The sequence below is a fragment of the Uloborus diversus genome, chromosome 6 (genome assembly GCF_026930045.1).
Source record: "Uloborus diversus isolate 005 chromosome 6, Udiv.v.3.1, whole genome shotgun sequence".
NCBI lineage: Eukaryota > Metazoa > Arthropoda > Arachnida > Araneae > Uloboridae > Uloborus > Uloborus diversus.
Window position 1 is genome coordinate 168,292,371 of NC_072736.1, and position 25,622 is coordinate 168,317,992.

The 25,622-nt window shown below is 32.2% G+C and overlaps 1 protein-coding gene across 2 annotated transcripts in view; it reads left to right on the top strand.

Moving 5' to 3' along the window:
• Positions 1 to 24,016, top strand: part of LOC129225203 (Krueppel-like factor 7) — a 78,672-nt gene extending 54,656 nt beyond the window's left edge. The window contains exon 6 of one of the 2 annotated variants that reach the window (XM_054859770.1): positions 23,935 to 24,016. In XM_054859770.1, the coding sequence (XP_054715745.1) occupies positions 23,935 to 23,960 (26 nt within the window). In that variant the 3' untranslated portion in view covers positions 23,961 to 24,016. Of the gene's footprint in view, positions 1 to 5,071; positions 7,429 to 23,934 lie in introns of those variants that run through there. The other variant, XM_054859768.1, reaches the window with a different exon arrangement.
• Positions 24,017 to 25,622: the final 1,606 nt, after the last annotated feature.

Consider the following 25,622-nt stretch of genomic DNA (forward strand, 5'->3'; position numbering starts at 1 on the left):
TGTGGGGTACTTGTAGCATATTGTAGCGTAAGTATATGGACAAAGCAAAAAAATTGTCAAAGCTGGAAAATTCAGCATTTTCTGAAGAAAAGTAAAAAAGACGACGAAACCCAAGAATGGTGAAGTTTCAGATTTTTTAGTTTCCTTGATTACCAACAGTTAAGTCAAAGTTACTTCTCGAGTGATAAAATCTGCTTGTTTGTGATTACTACATTTTTTTTTTTTGCATTTTACTTTATTGTATTTCATTTTGTTATGCAAAACTACTGTAGAACCTCAAGTAGTTTAAATCTTTTTTTACTGAATTCCAGCTTAATCAAGACATTTCTTTGAATTTTATGTTGCCTGTTTTTTCTATTTCTGTGTACAGAGTAACAAATATTAAACTTTTTTGTAAGATAATGAAAATACTGTACATCTTATTCTGTTCGACCGTTCGTAAAACCTGTAAATTTCTAAAAAATATACCTTGTTTAATCGAGATTTGTGACGTGTTGGTTTCCAGAAAATATTTCACACGAAAGCCTTTCGACTAGAGTAGTTTCCTCTGTACAATCGACAAATGTTGAGAACATCAGACGGGACAGGACTCAGTCAAGATAATTTGAGTTATTTATTGACCAGTTAAAGAAAAAAGTTAAATACATTTATTTAAAATCTTTGAAGTATTTTTTTAATGCTGTTAAAAGTGAAGAAATACTATTAAAGTTCAAAATTCATTTTTTATGTTCATTGGCTGTGGTGAAGAACAAATAAAGAAGAAGTTTAAATTGTAAAAGTATTTAAATTAATTAATTTTTTTAAACTTCTTGGAATATTAAAAAAAACCCAAAAGTGGGCTAAATAGTGGGTTTTTTTAAATGGGTTTTTTCAAAAAAAAACCATTGGGTCCAACCCAATTGGGTTCAATCTGGCCAACCCTGGTTGTAGTGGGAGTCGACTGTAGATCAAAAGTGAGAAACCAACTGTTTACTTTATTGATGTTGCTTGTTGGAGTGATAGCTTAGCAGTACAATAATTACAGACACTTTAATTAGTAATCTGCAATTTGTGTGATTTGAAGTTATTTCCTATTTTACTATTTAAGTAACGATCAAGCGAGATAAATCAATACCTTTGTGCTGAACAGTAGAGTAAGAAATAAACGTCAGAAAAGCACAAATTCGCAGATTACTGCAGACACGTGTTTCGGCGTTACAGGGGACGCTTTTTTCAATGCAAAAAGTAATGAGATTATGGATGAAAAGACATCCGACAAAAGCCAGAAAGGCGTTCCCTGTAACGCCGAAACACGTGTCTGCAGTAATCTGCGAATTTGTGCTTTTCTGACGTTGTCTATTTCTTACTCTAACGACCAAGGGGTCACAGCATTTTACACATTACCTAGGGGTTGTCCATAAATGTCACTTTTTCTGAAGAAATTTGCCCCCTGCCCATTTTCATAAAGTCACATTTCACCTTGTCACATGTCACACTTTTTCAAAAACATATTGTTCTAAAAATATGTGTGATGTCACTTTTTGTTACCCCTTCCCTCTCAAGGTCAGTGGCGGCGCTAGGCGTCGGCCTCGCGCAGATAGGGCCTCGCAAAATTCTCAGAAGTTTTAAGATATTTCCATGTTTTTGATTGAAGCTCTTATTAAATACAACAGACGCAAAAGTAATCAAAATAGTGTGTGCAGGGGGAGAGTGCACAGAACCCAGAGTTAGCAAATATTTGGCCCAATTCTGTCGGGGCCTGAGTTAAAAATATTCAATGGCAGCAGCTTATTGATCAGTTAACTCTACTCCTCCCCATCCCCTTCTTTTTGCTCTTCTTTTCAGTTCCTTTCTTTTTTCTTTTGTTTCCTAAGTTCATCTAAAAGTAAGAAAATATTCAAAATGCTGCTCCTCTGAACTCCTCCCCCCCCCCCCCCTCCACACACATACAAACGCACACATCGAAAGCATTATGGAGCAACTACTGAAATTCCAGATCTTAATTTCGCGATATTTCCAGCCTAAAGCCACCAGATACTCAACAACATCGAAAATCGCTTAAAATTGCGTTTTTTTAGTTTGAATTTCAAAAATTACCGAGCCTAATATTACAAAAAATGGCCTTACAATCGCATTTTCGAGGCTTGAATTTCAGAAAATATTCGGGCAAGGGTCCCCATACCGTCTTTCTTTTATATCATAAGCAATTAGGCTTTTTAAACTACATTAACAAAAAGTTTAAGTGGAATGGCTCCTGAATGTAAAATATTGCTGAAGTTTTTAGTACCATAATTTTCAAAAATTTTCGAGGGAAGAGCTCCTTTCCTTCCCGTAAAATCTTCTAAGTTTGTCTAAAATTCCGTTTTTGAAACTTCAATTTAGAGAATTTGCAAATGATTGGTTTTGATCTTATTTTTTTTTTTTTTAAAGAATCGATCTGGGACAGTCTCTGACCCTAAGGTCAATAAATATGGCCTACAATTGTGTTTTTAATGCTTCATTTTCTAGAAATTTCCACCAAGACACCCTGTACCTTTTTTCCCTTAACGTCAGCAAAGAAAGCCTAAAATGGCGTTTTTAAACTATAAATTTCAAAATTTTTCCGGGGGAGAACCCCCGGAACCCCCTTTTTATCAGGTAATTTTTCCCCCCGTCAATGTGCCGCCTCCTCCCCCCGCCACCAAAAAAACTTCTTTTAGACTGCACTACTAATCACAAAATGTTTTCGTCCTAGCAATTAAGTGAATTGGGAACCCTAAGTGCCAATAGTTAGTACAAAAATTAATTCCATGAATTCAATTATTTGTCTAAGAATATTTTATGATTAAAAGGGCCTCGCAAAACTGCGTCGCCGACGTCTACTTTTGCTCTCGCGCCGCCACTGCTCAAGGTGTGACATTATTTGTGGAGGACCCCATATAAGGATATGCATTTAAAGCATCTCACCAAGCGTCTTGTAGTTCTCTTATTATAAGAACACGGACTGTCAAACTTAGTAAAAATTAATGTCTGTTGCAGCATACTGTAAACAGTGAAATCTCATTGAAGTTTATGTTGTTGAAAAATTTCAAATTAATGAATGCTATGCATTAAGCCCCGATAGGAGGTCGCTGTGACCTCCCAAAAAATGTCCTCATTCGGCAAATTTTGTTAGACGATTCGGCAAATTTGGGGACATAATAGCGACATTGCAATTTTTTAAATTTCCGTTTTCATTAGATTTACATATGTTTGCATACCTTTATTTTATTATTCGGGAAAATTTGGAGATCCATTCGGCAAAATGGAATGGTCTATTTTTCTTCAATTGGCCGGCACAAATATCTTTAAAATAAACAGGCTAGAGAAACAATTTAATTCATATGAGACATTTTTATAAATTTAAAGTGTTGTTGGTATGAAAAGTTGATGATACACAAAAAGGTGGGGTTGAAAAAAGTCGAGAACCCCTGGTTTTATGCAGTTTTTTTTTCTAGTGCATGTTATCACCTCAGAACAACTGTAAGATATCTTCAGGGTTCGAAAATATCCGATATTTTGATATACATCCTATATTTTCAATTAACACAAACTAAAGTGTTTAAATTAGTAAATGCATTCTCAAATCACTCTTCATTTTCTTATATTATAATTGCAATATGTAGACTTAAATTTAAGGTTTCTTTCATTATTTATTACTTTATTTTACATTTCTATCAGTTTTAATGGAGTTAATTTAGCCATTAGCTCTGTTTTACATTTTTCTTCTGTTAGCTACTTTTACACTTATGATTCAGAAATAAATAATATGCATTTGTTGGTGCACAGTCATAAGACATTTTCTTTTTTTCTGAGCAATGTTTAATATTTAACTAGGCACTTTTAATATGAATTAAAATTGGAACATTACTAATAATTTTATGAATATAAAATACAAGTGAAAATGGAATATCATATTACTTTGTTATATATTAATGTTGTATTAAACAATAATGTATAATACATCAGGAAAATATTGTACATTTTTTGGTTATTTTTAATAATAAATGAACAATATTACTATAATTAATATACTTTTTATATTGAAAATACCGTAGTCGAAAAAATAAATATCAAAATATAATATTTTCAAAATAAATATCTGATATATATCTCTACATAGTATAAAATGAAGTCTCCAAAAAGCGTCTGTGTGTTCGAACTCGCAAAACTTGAGAACCACCGGCTGATTTCGCTGAAATTTTCACAGTTTGTTCCTTTAAGTCCTGAGAAGGTTTGCAGACCAGTTCGAAAAAAACTCGATGAATTGTTCTTTTTTTATTCCAATTTAGACCCAATTTTCACATAAATTCCCGAATATGGGGGTGAAAAATTACTTACACATATTTATATTATATATTGTTAGAAAGAGTAGAATTTTCCGTGTTCTACGCAATTTGTTCCAATGCTCTTCCTTAATTACGGCGGGAGTTATTTACGTTTTTAGCTCAAATTTGTTTAGGCTTAGCTGAAATTTAGGCACTAGTTTCTTCATTAAACCTATCAATAAAAAGTGAAGGGGTTGTCTCACAGTTTTCTTTTTGACACCATTGGAAAAAGCGACATTTTTTCCTCCAAATCTATCTCGACTTTTGGTCGAAAAACTAAGGTTATATCTCCAAAGGAAAAAAAAGTTACAAGCTTTTTAAAATCAAATTCAAAAAATCGCATTTCCATTCAAATTGTGAACCATTTTCTTTCGCATTTTAAATTCCTTAAACTTATTTTATTTTGTGTTTCCATGGTTACGCTTTTTAAATCCATCTTTCTCGATTTAATTTCTTAACAGTATTTTAATACCTAACGTCGTTGTTTGGAAGGGAAATAATGATGTTTTTTTTATTTATTTATTTAAGCCTGATTGTTGTATATACGTCACTTGACACAATTTGTATTTTCAAGCTGGACCGGGCAAAGCCGGGCAGCGCAGCTAGTCATGATATATATCGCCAAACCCTGGATATCTTACTGTTGTTTCCAGGACTAGATGTCCTACGGTTGCTCCGAGGCGACGAAATATTGCTTTTAAACTTATAATTCCCCAACTAATGTGATTTCTTCTTACCCCCTTTAGAGAATTTTACTTATGAAGAGTGTAAGAAGAAGGATGCAGGATGTCCACCTCCTTCAGGAAGGCAGTACAAAGTCATTGCATAGCATCATTCCAAACATGTGAATGCTTTTTATCCGAACACTGATATATATTTTTTCGACGATCTCTGTTCCGTCAGAGTGAAGATCTTCGGGGAGCGACGCTTTCTCAAAAGCAGCTCCTAGCTTTATGGACGTTCGTTTGTGGAACTCAGGACATGCTGTTGTCCTGTCGTCTAAATTATGAATGTAATGCATGTGTTACCAAATGATATGCTCATTGATTCCTGTTTGCTCATAAAGGCTTCCTTTTGTGCAGGGATATCGCTTGAATATGTGATATAGTTAATTGTTTAAAAAGCAATTGAATATTTTGATTTAATATATATATATTTCTAATAGTCGGAGTTGAATATTTCATCGTAAACTGAGATGACCGTATGTCCCGAATTTTCAGTCTCTGTCCCGGTTTTTCTGCATTTTTTGTTCTGGAATTTATAGTATTTGTCCTCAAAAGGAGATGGGTTAATAACATAAATTATTTCTGATTGATATTAAATACTTATTCATAAGATTTAAAAAAAAAAAAAAAAGGTTTTCAGAAATAGTCATGTTTAAATATATTGGACTACTTCATTAAAACAATTCAGAAGGGTTACAAATTTATTTAGTTTAAAATGAATACTTGGTTTTATTGTTCATTAAAAAATATATTAAACACCACAATTAAAAATTAAAACATCTGTTTTGAAATATCATACCACATCCGCCACAATAAAAATAAAGTATTTAGTTTGTATTAAAAACAAAAAAAAAAAAAAAAAAAAACAGATAAAAATATATACATGTATAGAGTATCAAATTTCAATATATGGTTGTCTTATTCATTTAACTTCATTCTAATTTTCATAAAGTATATTAATTCAACCAGGAACATACAAGTCAACAAGAGGCTGGTATGAATCAAAATCGATTTTGCATTGAAACAAAAATCAATCTAAAAATAACTCGTAGCTAATGTTTTTTCACAATGTGTTAAAAAATGTTTGACTTCCCATTTAACATTAAATATCTAAATGATAGTAGAAATTGTTTTCTCGGGGATATTTAGTTTTTAACAAATAACAAATATTCTGTACCACATTTACAGACTTCTTATTTATTCAGGCTCTATAGGCATGCTGTTAATTTCTACAACTGCTTTCAATATTGATGTTTGAATTGCAAAGAAATTTCCAAATGTTATAAAATTTTCATTTCAAAATCCCATGGGCAGAAGCCAACACCTTAGATTTAATTTTATTTATAATATTGTTACACACAGCTTGTTTTCGACAATTTTTCTTAAATGGAAATGTTTCCAGCCCTTCTGCTCATTGAAAACCACTTGTTTGGCTGCTTTTAAAAGTGCTTAAATATTTTTCTTACATTATTTTTCCTCAGCCTTTAAAAATAAAACTTACTTTTACTCAATTCAAAACAATCCAGAATATATTATTAAAAAATTAAGCACTACCTAATAGAGTATACAACATAATTACTTTTTTAATTTCAACTTCATTATAGTGTTGTACACATTAATATAAGCTATGAACTTTTGCCCCCCTCCCTCACCCTGTTATGCATAGAATATATTTGGTAATGATGATAGTTTAAATAGTATTTCTAATGCAATTAGAAGTGACTTTCACTTATCAATGATAGCACAACGTCCATGGCTTGGGGGTCCTCGCTCTTGCTACCTACTCTTCCACCCCCCCCCCCATGTGATTTAAACTAATTTTATCTTTATATATTAATAGGCAAGCCGTTTTCTTTCGGTACCATTTACTCTGCTGTTTGTGAACCGATTTTCTTCATTCTTTTTTTTGTTCAGTAGCTACTGCCAATTTTAGTGTCATCAATAAAATTTTTTGAAATCAGACGTTAATTAACGAAGATATTAATTAAAAACGTATTTTCAAACTAAATGGCTCTTTCTATGCGAATGAATGGACCAATTTTTTGAAATTTGATATGGTTGGAAAGGTTTTTAAAAAATACGCGAAACGAAGAAATCGTCTGGGAGCCCAAGGTTCAATGACCTAAATCCACAAGAAAAAAAAAAGCATTTTTTGGTTAGCGAAACTCAAAAAATTTTAATTTTTTTTGACTATTTTTCACTAGTTCTATTTAATTTACCTATATAGTAATAGTGCTTGCTACAGATTTTCTGAAATCTCAAAAAGGATTTGATAATAAACTTAAAGTGCTTTTTATTCATAAATATGTGTGATAATTAAGGTTTCTTAAAAAAATTGACCTTTTAAAATCAAGATTGTTTTTTTGCATTAGTTAATTTATTGTTCTGCCTGAAGTATTAATTTGGATAACAAGAGGAGGGGGTCATTTACAATAAATTTTATAAGTGAAAACATCTTAACATTTATGAATTACTCATTGGTTACCCCTTGCCCATTAAATATTGCTGATTCCAAAAAAAGTCTTTTTCTGCTTCAGACAAGATCGATATATCATTTGGAGAACAATTCAACATTTTCAACTCAAATTACCAAAAAAAAAAAATTTCCCCCCGGCTCTTAAAATAATTCGTTAATTCGGGGTTTATCATTCGGTAAATTCCAATTGGTTTTGGCCTTCATTTAATTCGGGGAAAAAGAAAAATTCGGTAAATAACAAAATTTGGTAAATAACAAAATTCGCTAAATCGGGGTCCGACTATATTAACCTTTTTAATTTTATTCTATTTAACTTACGTATAGTAATAGTGCTATAGATTTTCTAAAATCTCAAAAAAGGATTTGATAAGAAACTTGAATGCTTTCTATCCATAAATATGAGTGATAGCTAAGGATTCTTAAAAAAATTGACTTTTTAAAATCAAGGTTGTTATTTTGCATTAGTTAATTTATTGTTCTGCCTGAAGTATTAATTTGGATAACAAAACTAAGGGGTCATTTACAATAAATTTCATAAGTGAAAACATCTTAACATTTATGAACATGTTCTCCAAGATAGGCCACCAGTCATCAGTAACACTTTCACTAATAATTTCATAAAATTTCAAATCATTTTAATGTGTAGACATTTACAGATTTTAAACATTTATTTTGAATTTTAATTTGACTAATTTCCATGGCAACTATGGAAATTCCAAAACAGTTGAAGGGTACATAATAAGCACTTTTTTATTATTTTTTAAAGTTCATATGCATCAGAAATAGACATCTTCTCTCTTATTACGATTCACCCGATATGTTAACAATGTGTTGCAATCTACATGCAAACCTTTGTTGGCAAAAGAAGTAACACAATATTCTTGCGATATCTTTGTGTCGTTATAGCTCACGAACAAATGTTATTGCGTAAATATGCTTCCTGTTACTGTGGTTATAGAAACCTTTTATATATTATATGTAATTTGAAGAAACTCTTTTAAGATTTCGAACAAAACTACAGTATTTACTTGAGCTTTGAAACCTACTCAATATTGGAATTTAACAAAAATGTCTAATTTTACTATGGGAAAATAACTAATTTCAAACAGTATGGAAACGTTCATATTTTTAAGTTGACGAAATATTCCATTTTGTTATAGGGCCTGTTATCGTTACACTGGCCAGTATTTCTTGTAATTCTATGTGTTTTGCACTGTGATTATAATTTTATTTCCCCCCCCTTTATGTGTAGTCTGACGAAGTACATTTTAAAGTACTGAATTATATTTCAGGTAAAAACTTATATTTCAAGAAATTAATATTGTAGTGTGTTAGTTTGTTGTTTTTATTTATATATTTGGAGAAAATTAAAGAATATCACTATCATATCTTCGTATTTTTCTGATTTTATAAATGTGACTTTTCACACTAATCCTCATCTGTTATTATTATTATTTTTTAAAACTTGTTAAAAATACTGTTAAAGTTTTGTTTTGTCGAATTGATACCAAGTTTAAAATAATAGTAAACTTTCATCTTTGTTTTTTACATTTTCTTACATAGTTTGGTCTTAGCAGTTAATTTTGAAACTGCTTTATGGAAAATCATAATTTTAAGTTGTTAACTCAGTTTGATTTTCAATGTAAGTTAATTTAAATTAGTTTTTATATGTTTCATTACAAATAAATTGTCATTCAGTTATTATTATTATTTTTTAAAACTTGTTAAAAATACTGTTAAAGTTTTGTTTTGTCGAATTGATACCAAGTTTAAAATAATAGTAAACTTTCATCTTTGTTTTTACATTTTCTTACATAGTTTGGTCTTAGCAGTTTATTTTGAAACTGCTTTATGGAAAATCATAATTTTAGTTGTTAACTCAGTTTGATTTTCTATGTAAGTTAATTTAAATTAGTTTTTATATGTTTAATTACAAATGAATTGTCATTCAGTGGCATAGCCAATAGGTCCATAGGATCTGCACCCTCCCCGAAATGAGTAAAAATATTCAAAAATGACGATGTCAATTTTATCTTCCCGACCTTATACATAAAAAACTCAAAAGTCGAGTACATGCAAATTTCATTGAACCTCCTCCGAAATTAAATTTTGGCTACGCGACTGATTTCATTTTGACATTGTTTGATTTAAGGGAAGTTTATTCTCAATTTTTATTTATAAAATGTTAGCTTAAAGATAAGACTCTTAATTAATTTTAAAAAAAATGGGAGATTAAAAAATAAAAAGAAATGTGAGCAATTTAATAAACCTGCCAAATCATTATTGATTTTTTTTCTACATTATTTTTCAAAAGTAAAACTTATGTTACCTATAATGAATAGTGCAAGTATATTTTTATAAGCCTTTTTTAAAAAAGTGATGCAAGCTCAAACTGTTAAATTTTTTTAAAAATGCTTTAGTAAACTATTGAGTATTTAAAAATATGAAATTCAGTATTAAAAACATTCTTATTTGAATGTCATGTAATTTTTGTACAATAAAACTCAATAGAGTACTTCAAAACAATTGAAAGTTGTATAAATTTGAATTATATCGTGATTACATATTGATATCATAGGGTAAACATTTTTATGATAGTTGAAAGCAATATTTAGTTAATTTCTGGCGAGAAACTCAAAAACTAGTTATTGATAACTGCCGGTTTTCTTAATTATTTCCAGCGTAAAGGAATTCGTAAAACCTCAATTTGGTTCGTTGAAAAGAACTAGTAAGCTTAATTTGATGTATAATATTTATTTTAATTCTTTAGGTGATAAAACTGATTTGCATTCGCTGTGTGAAATATTTTCACATTAAATAATGTTCAACAAATGTTTTTAGAGTTATTATACCTTTAATTTATATTTACTTTAAAAAAAAAAGCAAACTGAACACATAAGAAATATGTTAAGAAAATAAAAGATACAACCAGAAACTTACAGCTTGCCATTATATAACGACCAAGAAAAATATAATTTATTAAAATGCTTGAACTCATATTGACTCTCAAATCAAACCTCAATAGCCTAGTACTTTACAAATCAAATCTATAGTTAGAAGATAATTCTATTTCTGGTTACAGTATAAATATTTGGGTTGAACAAATTCTTTCTAATTTCAATCGAAGTATTGCAGAATGGGTTTAATTAATATTGAGGTATGCATTTCTAAATCATAAATTTTAATTAAATTGATGAGTGAAACTTGAGATCCTAACATTTTACCGGTTTAGTACTTATCTTTTCAGAGTAAATTATTGAAAAGTATGAAGAGAGAAATATATACCTTAATTTATAAGTAGCTGTGATTTTTTAAAATTTCTAATCTGGAAAACTTTGAAGTAATTCAATTTAACATTTGTTTTTAATAGTGTATGATTTTTAGAGCTTATGAAACAATAAAATATAAACAAGTCATTACTATTGTGAAAAAACATTATTGCAAAAGGGACAATATAGTTTAATGTACTGAGATGCTAAAGAAAGTTGTGATTTTTTAATGTATTTAGACGATGGGTAAGTGTATTTCCATGTATTTACCCTGATATTAAATTGTATATTACATAACTATGCAAAATATTATTAAGTTCATCTTATGTAATATTTTATGTATTTGTATTACACATATATGATGTGATTTAGTCATTCATTTTTCCATGGATAATCACCGACAGTAATTATTTACGAGAAAATAAAAGAACCGAATATGAAAGAACTATATTAGTGATCAATATTCTAAATTTTGTTTATTGTCAATTTTTTGTTTAAATAAGATTTGAACAAGTAAAATTAGCTCTTATATTACAATATAAATCCTTTTTTTTTTTTTGTAATGTTATCTGCTTGATTAGATTTTATGTTTGCTATTTATTCTTGGTACATTTTATTGAAGTACCTTTTCCTTTAATTCATCAGTATATTTAATGGAAATATTCCTCAGTTATTTTTTCTTCTTCAAAACACAACATTGCTTTTGAAAGTAGTTCATTTTTAAACAATTCAACTATAACTAAAGCGAAGAAATTATTTAAAAGAAAACACGAACATTGAATTTTAAACTTTTGAAACATTGGTTTCTTTTTATGCATAATATAAGAGCAAAATATATAAAAAGCACTCTACGTGAAACATTTCAAAATCATACAAAAAATGGAAGTTATTAGTTAAATTCAAGTTTTGATACATTGACTATTGGTGCTTTATATTTTAAATAAGCAAGTTAAAACAAAATTTCGAATATTGATCATGCAAGAATTTGAGAAATTTTATGCAAACTTTCTATTAATTCTCTACTGTTATTTTAAAATTAAAATACCTGTTGGTTTCTATGAGAGAAATGTTTGTTGTGTTTTAACATTCCGACTAATCCACGTACTTTTGTACTTGGAAAAATTGACGCCTGCATTGCAGAAGCTGTAAATTCAAGTTATGCATACATATTTATATATTTTGTACTCCTCATAAATTATAATAAAAATATTATTGTACAATGAGTATGAACATGCATTCATTTTATATAATCAATAACACCATTATAAACACTAAAGTGAGGGTTCTCAAAAGGGGGGGGGGATTTTCCAATATCTATCTATAGTGTACCTTCCACATTTTAAACAATTATATTAGAAATGCCTACTAGAGATTAAAAACTTAAAATAATTGAACCAAAAAAAATTCAGGCAGCAGTTCAGTATTAAACTTTTTGACTCGGAACATTTATAAAGCACGAAATTTATTTGTAACTTTTAAATTTTGTGGTTTTAATTAAAATAAAAAGAAATTTTATGGTAGAATTTTAAGGGAAATGTGTAGGTATTAACAAAACAGGAAAATAAAACTAAGTAAAATTTACACAATTATGTGTTCACATGAAAATATTCTGGGCATAGTCACCTATTTTTGAGGTTTTTAGTGCAATTTTTTATCCTAAATCTGTCACTTGTTTTTTTTACTAACTTTTGGCCTCTGAATCCAAAAATAATAGCAGTTTTAATCTATCACATCAACTTTTCAAACTACAGAATACTCTCAAAAGTCATACAAATTGTGCATATAAGGGAAAATAAAGTGAAAACTTACCAAATGCACTGCTTGCAATGGACAATTTTATTCATACAAAGTCCTATAATAGTTACCGTAAACAAAATTGTGTATTTATACATATTAAGGTCGAAATTTTCGCTTATAGCTTTTTCTTGAGTATTTAATCTGTGGACATTCTCACTTGATGCTCCAGCAGTAGTCAGCCATCATATGAGGCAGTGAGAAGCAAAGGGATGCAAGTGGCAAAATTAAAAATTTGGAGATAACCAGTACAAGTGGTAAGTGATCCCCTCCTCTATCTTGAGGCAAGAGATGGTACAAGTAGCCCTGGTAGTTGCTGCTGTACAGCATATTTAAAAAAAAAAATTCAATGAAAGCCTACCTCAAGGGTGATTGTGTTCCGGTATTTTACCGAATTTCCGGTATTTTCGGACGCATTTCCGGTATTTTTATGTCCGAAAATACCGGAATTGTGTTTTTTTTTTGTTATGCTTTTATCTCTCTACCTCCGCAATTTTTTAAAATTATATAATACTCATCAAATATACCTGCAAGAGCCTTAAGATGGACACCTATCCCTTAAGATGGACAAATAAATGTCAAGATAATTTGTATAACACCAGCTCAAAAGTAACTTTGTAACCCATTAAAAATTTAATCACATGTACACACAATATTTTGACTCAGAACTATTTAATACTATGGCAAAGGTGCACTTAAGTAATAAGGGTCAACGATTACCCCCCCCCCCCCGGTCTCGCTTTGAAACTTTCCGGTATTTTTTGATGAACTCACAATCACCCCTGCTACCTAGGATGTTATCTTTAAACGCGTTTTACTCAAAACTTGAAACTGTCCATTTACATCCCTTTGCTTCTCACTGCCTCATACCCATCTACAGGGTTCGAACTCAATTTCAGAAATAAAATGAAGGAGTTTTGAAGGAGTAAAATGAGATTTTGAAGGAGTACTAACGGGCTGTCCTTAAACGATGTCACACTTTTTTCCAACTTATTTGACCCCTTCACCCTTTTCCACAAAGTGTCACATGTCATTTTTTATAAACATACTAGCTGCGTCGCCCGGCTTTGCACGGTCCACCTCGAAAATAAAAGTTATGTCAAGTGACGCGAGTTCAACACTCAGGCTTGAACCAAAAAAAAAAGAAAAAAGTCAGTGAAATTTTGTGGCAGATTGCGGAAAACCCCATAAAGTAAACATTTTAAATCCCCTGATTACAGGAAAAGCCTCAAAACAAAAACAAGAATTTTACCTGTTCATATTCGAGAAAAAAAATGGCAACAGATCTTTCATCTCAATGATTTTCTTCACGCTCACATACATTTTAATAAAAGCGTTGTTGCGGAAAGTTGAGATGAAGCACTGAATAATAATTTAAATGGAGGAAAGCCTTCGAAAAATAGGGATTTGATTTTGAAATCTAAGAGTCATAATTAATAGTTTTTAATTGATATCTCCGCTAATTATTATCGGAGGATTATGTTAAATAGCTAAACATGAAGACGGGAGGATTACGAATCCATCGATACCTGGTTCGATGGTCAGTTCACTGTCGTTCGGGAGAAGAAGCTTGGACATAGATAGATAGATACTCAGATTTTATATGTATAAGATTGTTATAATAACGGTGTGATGTCACTTTTTGCCACCCTCTCTCTTCCCCTTGTCACAATTTCATGAACCTGTCCTCCGTTCAAGGCATGACATCACTTGTAAATGACCCCTTTTACAATATCATTACTACGATTTACTAAACAATTTTTTTTTTTTTAACACAATCACTTAACATGGTACACCTGCAGTATTTTTAAATAGTTAAAAAAAATAATTAGACAAACTGACTTTTGCTGCTGAGAGTGTGGGGGAGGAAAAACAATTATCATAAAACTTGAAAAAAATAGCCAAGCTCCATTTAAACATGTTTTACTTCATTTATGAAATGTCTTAGTCATCTAATAATGTTTCACCTTCAACTTTTATGACTTCTATGATAATTTGTTAATCACATCTTTATGAAAAAAATAAATATACGAAATTACTGCATTGAAATTGCCTTTATGCCTTTGCCCTTGTGGCAAAGTTAAGTTATCAAGCGAAGTACGAGGCGTATTTTTAAAGTAAGTTCCGTTTTTATATAAAAAAAGAACGAGTACAGATAGAGCAAAGAAATTTATTGCACAAAAATCTACCATCCTTACGCTATTTTTTGACATTGCTCTCGTGATTTTCCAAACATTTGTCATAGCGTGGTACAGGTTTTTGTATACCTATTCATAGAAAATTGCCGCCTGTGTAGTCAGCCATGGGATAACATGTTCTCTGAGCTCATTATTGCTGTTGTGCCACAGACCACCTTGGAAAGACTTTAGATGCCGAAACAAATGAAAGTTGCTGCGAGCGAGGTGAGGGCAGACCAGAGGATGTTCAAAAACGCCCCAGCCAAAGCCCTGTAAGAGTCCTCCTGGTTGACTAAACGGGCGGTAACTTTTTACGAATAGGTATACAAAAACCTGCACCACGCTATGACAAATGCTTGGAAAATCACGGGAGCAATGTCGAAAAATAGCGTAAGGGTGGTAGATTTTTGTGCACTAAATTACTTAGCTCTATCTGTACTCGTTCCTTTTTTATATAAAAACGGAACTTACTTTAAAAACACGCCTCGGATTTTAAGTTACTGTCATAAAGGAAGATTATGCAGCCTTGAACTAAAAAAGGAGTTACAACCAAAATGAAGGAGTTCGAAGGGCCCTTCAAAAAAATTTCCTAAATGAAGGAGCATTGGAGGAGTTTTGAAGGAGCGTACAAACCCTGATCTACCTTGATATTTTGTCTCCCTGACTTTCCACAAGTCCTGGTGGAATCGCTCACCCTGCTCATCACTGACTGCACTATGAATTTCCAGTAAGTTTGCAAGATGACTATGTAAAAAATGCAATTTGATGTTCATGTGGCAACTAAGCAATTGGAAGCACTCCAAGAGTTGTTGGACCATAGACTAATAATAAGAGTAGACCAAGCTATGGCAACCCTTTTGCTGCTCATAATCCAAACCATGTGACTGGTGGATATCCTAGCAACAGCGGGCGTTAATCGTAGCAGACGATCGACGCCAGCGAGAAATAAAATAAATAGAATTGATGGAACACGGAAGAATGATCTTTTATGGAATCAGATTTGTAAATTTGTTATTCTAAGTTGTAAATATTTTATTAATATAGTGAGTTTTTCGTTTAGATAGTATTGTGCATTTTTTTTATTCGATTTCAATAACTCTCTAAGCAATTAAAGACCCAAAAAGAATCAGCAAACGGTAAGATTTTCACCTAAAATTTCAAATTAAGATACCGATTAGTGCATTTTTGCGTTAACGCAAAACGTTTACGCCACTACGTTCACGCCAACGCTGACGTAGCAGTTCCAAATGAAATAAAAGTTACTGAAAACTGTGATCAAAAACTAAGCCAAAATAATGCATAACTAAAAGAAAAACAGTTCAATCTCTGCACCTGGAAAAAAAATTATAATGAAAATACATTATGTCTTAAAATACATGTCGAGTGCCAAACTATAGATAACGTTGCAATCTAGCAACCATGCCGCCAAAAGTTTCCGCCAAGCCTTCCACCAATCACATGATGTATCCATGAACCAATTTTTTCATCAGCAAGTCTGGGAAAGCTCGGTCTACTTTTATTATTAGTCTATGTGTTGGACAATTTCGGCGTAATTCTAGACTTGTCTATTTTCAAGAAAGTCTTTATCAATGTTTTTGAATGCCAACCAAGCATTCTTTCGAATTTCCGACATTGTTCCGATGAAAGTTTCATCTTTAACGAACTGCCGAATATGTGGATCATCAAAAACACCGGCCCATATCTTTTCAAACAGCTGGGTAGGAATTGCCAAAATGGGATACTTAGAAGAACAATAGTGATTCCTACGATCCATGCAGGCCCAGATCTGTCTATCCGCAGTGCGGGGAAAGGGCGTGTCCTTAAGGGACCCAACAGCCCGATAAATTAAAAAGAAAATTGGAAAAAAAAAACTGCCACTAAGACTTATTAGCAGTACAAATATACATTAAAACACTCAAAAATTGCAGTTAATCGTAATAGTGTCATATTAAGGCTAATTCTAAAGCAGCCAATAAAAGGTATAACAATTTGAGAGAAGAAATAGGCGGGTACAACAGTGTATGAATAGCGTTTACAATACCGCTAATATTTATTCTCTCAGATTTTAATTTCAATTTCATTGGCTGCTTTAAAATTAACCTAAATGTAACAATATTAAGATAAACTGCAATTTTTGAGTGTTTTAATCAAGAAATCATTACTTGTTTTACTTCAAACTTTTTAGAGTGAATCTAGCTTGTAAAAATAGTCTTTAGAATTAAAAAACATTTTTTACATTTTTTATGCTTATGGGTCATTTAGTCATTTTGAGCTCATTAAAGTTCAGAAAAATTAAAATGGGTAGAATCAGATGAAATCTTTTGTAGAAATAGATACACGTAAGGGCTTGATAAAAAAATATTGATCCTGAAAATAAAAATGTTTTTAACAGTTAGCATTCTATCGGCACCTAAGCATTATTCCCTCATTAGCGATGGATAGGGAATGGCGAATTTATTAAATTTGATTCTAGTAGTTTCGCCTAACTGATATTTGAGCTTATTTGCACACAAATATTCTCAAGCAATAAAGTAACTTATGATTATTCAGTTTTCCTGCATTGTTTTACTTAACTGTAAAAAGAGATGTGAGAGAATGACGGATGCACAAACCTTATCCGATTTTATGCTTTTAGATAGATTTGAGGAATAAATTTCCAACAACTTAAATACAGGGGTATTCCTGGCATAACACGGTTAATTCGTTCCGTGTAGTATCGAAACCGTGTTACATGAAACTTTTTTATAAATAGTTTTTTTACTTATTTTTTAACCTAATTAATCGAGTACATGTCATAAATCATGTCAATATGCACCGTGTTGTATAGGAACCATGTTCCTGCAGTGGCGCCGACTCCATGGGGCTTGAGGGGGCCCGAGCCCCCTCAAAAATATTTTTGAGGGGGCAGAGCCCCTCCAATAAATTATGAAAAGTATTAGTTAGTTTTCTAAACTCATAAATTTATTTTTTATTTTCTAGTTTTGAATACTTTTGGGAATTGTGTTTAAAAGAAAAACCTTCTCAAAATGATGATCCTTCGCTTCCTTGTAATCGACGTATACCAAAGTATGAAAACAATGAAGCCAGCTCACCGCACGCTTTCAAAATCCCAAAGGAGTACTACAAGGCCCTTTTTATTGAGGTTTGTGAAATGGTGCAATCTTGCATTGTTGGGCAGTTTACATCAACTGGAGTCACACAGATCATTGCAGTTGAATAAGAGTGCTTGCATCATTTTATCAGACAGAGGTGAAACAAATTTTGAAAAATCAACTGAGTTTTCAAAAATAACCTAGACATTAAGAGACTGCGTTTACACTTGAATATGTTAGCCAGTATAACTAATGAAAAAACAAATGGTCTTTAAAAAAAACATGCGTAAATTAAATTACCTTTTTACGAAAATACTGTGCGTGTTTGTATTTATTTTTTCCCTTTTTCAAAGCCAAAAAATATGTGTCAGGCTTGTCGAGTTTTCGGGGTTCTAATGTTGATTATAAGACTTTAAAATGCTTAAAAAACTTTAAAACTCACCATTTTTCATCTAAAATTTAGACAATTTCCCCCGTTTTACCCCCCTCCCCCCGGTCCATTTTTTTAAAAGTCGGCGTCTCTGGGAGTGCCCTTCCATTCAAGTCAAGTGTCCTTCCTACCTTATAATATCAATGCCTAGTTACGGCACTGCACAGCTCCCCATAAAATAGAACAAAAAATCTCTTACTAAGACAAGTCATATGATTTAAAAGTTAAACCAGAAAATTTGTAAACAAATTTTTAGATTCTTTTACTTCGCAAATGCCGTGTCACATACTGTTTGTTTGTTAAAATTTATACACACCAGAAAATATGGCATTTTCAAGGTAAAAAAATCTGACCTTTCTTGGGGGGACTTCCGAAAGATTAAATAACCCCCTAAACCCCCGGTGATGTCCGGCCCCCCCCAACAATTTTTGCAAGTCGGCGCCCGTGTTCCTGTCACATCGAAACTGTCATGCAAGACCTTGAAATAATCTAAATCAAGGAATGTGTACCGTGTTAATCGAAACCAAGTCATGAGATGCAAATTGTATAATAGCTGAAAATTTTGGCTCAATAGAACATACATGCGAAAACTGGGTACCAGATCATACAAAGACCCACTGATTTAAAAATAAATTTTTTTATAAAATATAAAACTTGATTATTTTACGTACCTTAAATTAAAATTGTTATGCACAACAAGAAAAAACTTTATCAACTTTCTTTACTAAAAACAAAACGCATTCTATAAGAGAAAAAAAATCAGCTTTTCAATAGCAATAAAGTTAGTCTAAGCAACAACAACAAAGCAAAATATAAAATAAAATAAATAGAATTATTCTATTTATTTTATTTCATATTTTGTTTCAATTACATTTTTTTATTTATCGTTTGCGAAATTTAGCTTATGTTCCTTAAATTATCATATGATTATGTTCCTTAAATTATTATGAATCCTTATGTTATTTTCTTAGAATGCATTGGAAACAAAATAATATTCATCTTTTTACTTTTAGAACACTGATGAGGAAAATAAAGTATGTATTTAAAAGTTAAAGGTTAGTGTTATGCGGGGAAACCAAACTTTCAAGCCAAAGACAGACAATTTTTCGTAAAATTTCTTAAAAACAAAGTAAAAACTTATTACAGTTATTATCAATTCAGTTTTGAACAGTGTATTGAACAAAAATGAAATTCCTTCTTGTAAAATTTGTGTTTCAACAAAACCGTGTGGTATTTAAAATCAAGTTTTGCACCGTGTAATATTGAAACCGTGTTATAATAATCGCAGATTTGGTACTGTGTAATATCGAAATTGTGCTGTACAAGTACCGTGATATACGAGGGACGCGTGTACACAAATATGCTGCAACATTTTTCTAGGTTGTCAACTGTATGTTACTAGCTATTTTACTAAAAATATTATTTTGTTGCATACCTGGGATGGAAATGGACTGTTGTAATAGAATGACACTACCCGCAGGGGACAAACTTAAAATTGATTGCCTGAACTAATTTTTAATGAAAATTAGTTTTAACAGACTTTTTTTACTCAAATGTTTCAATATTTTGAAACAAAAACATAAAAAAGAAAACTTATTGTTTGTTTTCTCAGAAATAAGTTTTGCTTTTTTTTTTACCAACTGTGGCAAAAGTGAGAGAATTACATTTTGGTATTTTAGGCTCACATAAAATATAGTTAAAATGAAATATAGCCATTTATCTTAACTGTATTTTCCTTAGCTGGGACCTTGGGCCAATTGTGGATGCGTCAGGTCTGCTCTGATTTTATCAAAATAGGGAGGGAGACATGGAAATAAAAGGATGCAAAATAATTTGTTTCTATGTTAGACGATAAATTTGATGAAGTATTAATACAAATACAAAAGTGACGACCAGCAACAGGATCTGGGCCCAGCTAGACTGGTCCTAGTCAATTTACAATCCCCAGTGAAGATCAATGGCCCTCTTAAAACTGTCTACTCCTTTGCTCATTACCACCTCTTCCGGTAAGCTGTTCCGAGGTTCCACTACCCTGCTAAAATAATAATTTTTCCTGATATCCATGCTAGCCTGAGATTTAAATAGCTTAAAACAATGACCCCTTGTCCTGTTTTCAGTGCTAAACTTTAGCCCCGTAACATCTTTCGTTTTAATGAATTTAAACAGCTGAATCATGTCCCCTCGGTCTCTTCTTTGCTCAAGACTGTACATTTTTAGCCTTCTAAGCCTGGAATCGTAGTCTAAATGAGAAAGTCCACTTATTAGCCTTGTAGCCCGCCTTTGAACCCTTTCCAATACATTAATGTCTTTCTTAAGATAAGGAGACCAAAACTGAACAGCATACTCCAAATGGGGTCTTACCAAACTTCTATATAAGGATAATCAAATACTGTCAGCCCTGCTTAATCGGGTAACGAATAAACGAATATCCTGCTTCTACGAATAAAACCTCCTGGAACCGAATATTTCTCCAAAGGCGCAATGTTAGAGATTCCAGCTTAATTGAATAACTTCCTCGGATAATCGAATAATAGTGATCAGCTTTCGCACTTTCCCGAGAAAAAATTTGAATACGTTAAAAATAAATTAAATGAGAATAATTATTGGCGTAAAAATATAAAATAGTATTTTATGAGGCTCTTATTTGTATACTCAATGTCAGCTTATCGTTACACTCGTTTAATTGTCTGCGCCCCCCTCACCCGATTTGAAGATAAAGCTCTGGAAGGAATAGTCAATTTTTTTAGAAGTAAAACCTTTTCTGTAGAAGGGAAACTAAATTTTAATGAACATGTTTACAATCGGAGATGAGTGATTTTCACTTTTTTATGAATAGGTTTCGTTTCTGCGATCACCATTTTTATAAGGGGTTCATTTTACAATTACGAGTTTTGTGAATTGCTTTTTTTCTAAATTAACATCAGTAAAATTTCGTTTTGTAATTTCTTTCATTTAAAATAAAAACTTGATCATACTAATTTCTATGCTACCAGTGGAATGGAAAAAAAAAAAAAAAAGCTTGTAATTCTGGTGTTTTCTTCACTTTTTGTGCAGTCTTCACAGTTTTTAAGAGTAATTAAAGTATGCAACTAGGTTTGAAGCAGGTTTTTTTTTTAAACCTCATTTTAAAGCAATTTTTAAATATTTTTTAATGTTAGAAAATTGAACTGTTCAATGAGACCGTTTTAAGAAAAAGTGAATATTGGTCCAAAAATCACCTTTTCAATCGAGTCAAATATCGTAAGCAGGATGTATCAGTATCAACTCACTAAAACTAGAAAGTGTTCAGATTTCCATTTTTCTTTTCAACAGTTATTCCAAAAAACTTTCCCCAAACTTTGAGTTTTATTTTATTACATTGCTTGACTTATTAGTAATGTATGATACAGTAAATGTTTTAAAATGCTATTTTTTGTTTTATTACTCAATTTGAAAATTTGATCGTTCTTGATTTTCAGAGAAAATTTTTGCATTTTGTAAGTTATCACAAAAAAGTTTTTTTTTATTGAAACTCCAAAATATGGAATCGAAGAGGTCCTGCTGATTCTGAATTTTAAAGGTCTAACTGTATAGCAAATTTCTGACACTACCATACTTAAAACTCATAACTCGTTATTTCTGTCCAGCCTGTAAAGAGGAGCCAACCCTTTGTGTGGAAGACTGTTTTAAGAAGTTCCACACACAAACAATTAATTATTTCATTTCTTGAATTTCAATTAATTTTTAGATTATATTTCTTTGTTTGTTTTAAAATAAATTTTCTGTTTGTGCAAGCCAGCATTGATTTTTTGTTCTTTTCCTAGAAGGCCATCTATCATTATTAGCACCGATATATTCATAATTTAATCGTGGCTGCACGAAAATGGCAAGTAAACAAGTACGAGATAACTGGTACTGTAAAAGCGGGTGACTATGGTACAGTTTTAGTACATTTCTGTTTGTAATTACTCAACATTCATTTTAAAAAAAAGATGAAGTTGCATTATTATTATAATTTAAGACCTGGGCTTTCAATTCCGACCCTGAAATACAAGGACAAATCAAAAGGTCTTTGTGCCTATATTTGCCAAAAACAAGTACATACAGGCATTTACAAATATAAAATATACGTAGTGTGCTACGTACCTTACGTTATTTCTCCACATAGTCACCACACCGGTTCAGACACTTGTCCCATCGCAGCACTAAATTAGAGATCCCCCTGTGGTAGAATTCTTCCGGCTGCCTGTGGAATCACACTGTGAGACTTCGCGTTCTTGGCTTCTGTACTGCCAGAAACTTCTTCAGTGGACCGAAATCTTAAAAATCACTAGGGGCAAGGTCTGGACTGCAGGTGCATTTAACTGTGAATTGCAATGGGCTTTTTTCCCTTGCTCCATACAAAACGAATAACACTTCGCTGCTCATAAGTTGTGGACGTCTGAAGAACAACTGTCATCTTAAATGACTGATAGCAGCTCTGTTCTTTGGATCAAAAGGCAGATACGGCTGGAGCCTAGTGATAGATAAAAATCACTAGGGGCAAGGTCTGGACTGCAGGTGCATTTAACTGTGAATTGCAATGGGCTTTTGTCCCTTGCTCCATACAAAACAAATAACACTTCGCTGCTCATAAGTTGTGGACGTCTGAAGAACAACTGTCATCTTAAATGACTGATAGCAGCTCCGTTCTTTGGATCAAAAGGCAGATACGGCTGGTATGGTTCAAGGAACCGTCGCTCCTAGGAATGTATATCTTTGCTTTGTATTCACAACCGTATTTTGGCTGAAAAAAAAGGCACAAAGACTTTTTGATTTGCCCTCGTAATTTAGGGAACTTTTACCCACACACCCTCCAGAGCAGTTTTTCTTTGTACTGCTCTCATCCCCTCATTGGGGGGTGAGAATGTTACAGCACATGTTTCAAAGTTTTTATACAGGTTTTGGTGGTTTGTACCGTAATCTACCTCTCATATTTTAATGGGAGAGTTGTAGATTTAAGTATGCTGAAAATTGAACTTTGGAGAATCAAGTACATCTTAAAATTGAGATAAAACAATGGCTTAATTATTTTTGGAGATGGATACCAAATCTTATCTTTTTTTCAGGCCACTCTCAAACCTTACCTCGCTTGAACTTCAAACTCACTTGCTTTTTCTACACCCGTGATTTTTCCTGGGTACTTTCCCCCTCTGATAACCCAACTCACCCTCCAAAATGTCGACTAATTACTGTACCACACTCACCCTCCAAATTGTAAACTTTACACATTTGTAACTGTAGCAACATCAGAATATTTTATTTTTGAATGCAAATTGGAGGTGACTTTCTTTATGCAATACTAGCTGTGTTGCCAGTCTTTGCCCGGTTTACCTTGAGAATAAAAATTGTGCCAAGTGACGAATATTCAACAATCAGGCTTAGATAAAAGAAAAAAAAACATCATGCAAAATTTCCCTTCCAAACAATGACGACAGATATTAAAATACTTTTAAGAAATGAAATTGAAAAAGATGGATTTAAAAATCATAACCATGGAAACACAAAATAAAATAAGTTTAAGGAATTAAAATGTGAAGGAATTAAAAGGGTTAAAACAATTTGAATGGACATGAGATTTTTTGAACTTTATTTAAAAAGGGCTTGTAACTTTTTTCCCCTTTCTAGATAGAAGCTCAGTTTTTCAACCATAGGTCAAGATGGATCTGGAGTAAATGATGTCGCTTTTTCCAACGATGTCAAAAAGAAAACTATGGGACAATTCCTTCACTTTTTGATATATTTAATGAAGAAAGTAGTACTTAAATTTCAGCTAAGCCTAAAACAATTGCAGTTAAAAATGCAAATAACTTCTGCCGTAATTAAGTTAGAGCATTGAAACAAATTGCGTAGAATGCGGAAAATTCTACCCTTTCCAACAATATGTAATATTAATATGTGCAAGTAATTTCCCCCCCCCCATATTTGGGAATTTGTGAAAATTGGGCCTATTTTGGAATAAAAAAAGAACTACTTGTCGAATTATTTTCGAACTGGTCTGCAAACCTTTCCGGTGCTAAAAAAAAGATACTGTTACTGTAAATTTCTGCGAAATCGGTGGGGTAGTTCTCGAGTTTTGCTCGTTCAAACAGACGCTGTTTAGACTTCATTTTATACTGCGTGGAAATGAAAGCGAAAGGTACTAACGAAATCGTGATTTCTTCTGCACGAAAAGTCCACCAACATAAATTTTTGAGCTACCTACAAACACATAGCACCAGTTGCTCCCAAGAAATAAATTCCCAATCTGCAGGTTATTCGTCTGGCGGGCCGTTTTGACAGTAAGAACAAACTCCCTCATTACCAGAGAAGGTTGCACAATACAGTAGAAGACCGTTGTAACGCCGACCTATACAACGCAATTCTCTATAAACCGCACAACTTTTCAGGAGCAAACGATACGTTTTAAAGCCTAAGAAATCCCTCTGTTTTGCTTTGCAAACATAAAAATTGTTAGGCAAATTAAATTTTGAAACAGTTTTTTAGCTTTCCATCTTAATTCAAAGCTTTTAAATCAGCGGTTCCCAACCTTTTTGATTGTGCGGCCCACCAGTTTTGTAGAAAATACGATTGAGACCCACTAAGGAATACATTACTTTCACAGCCAAAATTTACTTTCGGGGGGAGGGGGGAAGGGATCCTGTTCGTAACTGGTGCTAAGTGTAAATAATACCGTATTAGGACTAAAAGTGCGTTATAAACAAGAGTTCTTGTGACAATCTCTTTAACCCCTTATGTTGCACCACAGATATAAATATACTGTACAAGAACAATTTTCAAAAATAATGTTAAGAAAGGAAATTTTTTTATTGCATTCACTTAGCTGGCATAGCTATAAGGAATCTCAAGAACAAGTCATCAAAGTTAAAGCTCCATGGGATTTTTGGCGTTGTTTTTCCTCTCCGAGGGAGTTGATAATTGGACTCAAACTGGATAGTTTTAGTCTTAAATAATTCGCAACATTCAATGCATTTCAATATTTTTTTTTAAACTGCAATTAAAAGTCTCATTCAAATAGGTAGGTTGTCGAAAAGCCCCCTCAAGTGCCTCAATTCACTAGCTCGTCATGCCAGTTCAGCGAAGGAGGAGCATTTTTAACTAGCAGTTTGTGGGAATTTTCATTAACCCCTTGAGGACCAGCGCATGGAAAACGAAGCGCAGCTACGGGACTGAACGTTCCGAAATGGAACGCCGCCATCGGCCCGAGCATTCACGGCAGTTAAGCCTAACTGAACAAAAATATTCATATAAAATCAGCATTTCAAAATAATCACTTGAAATTTTAAATTTGCTTCAACCATCTACTACTGATTACT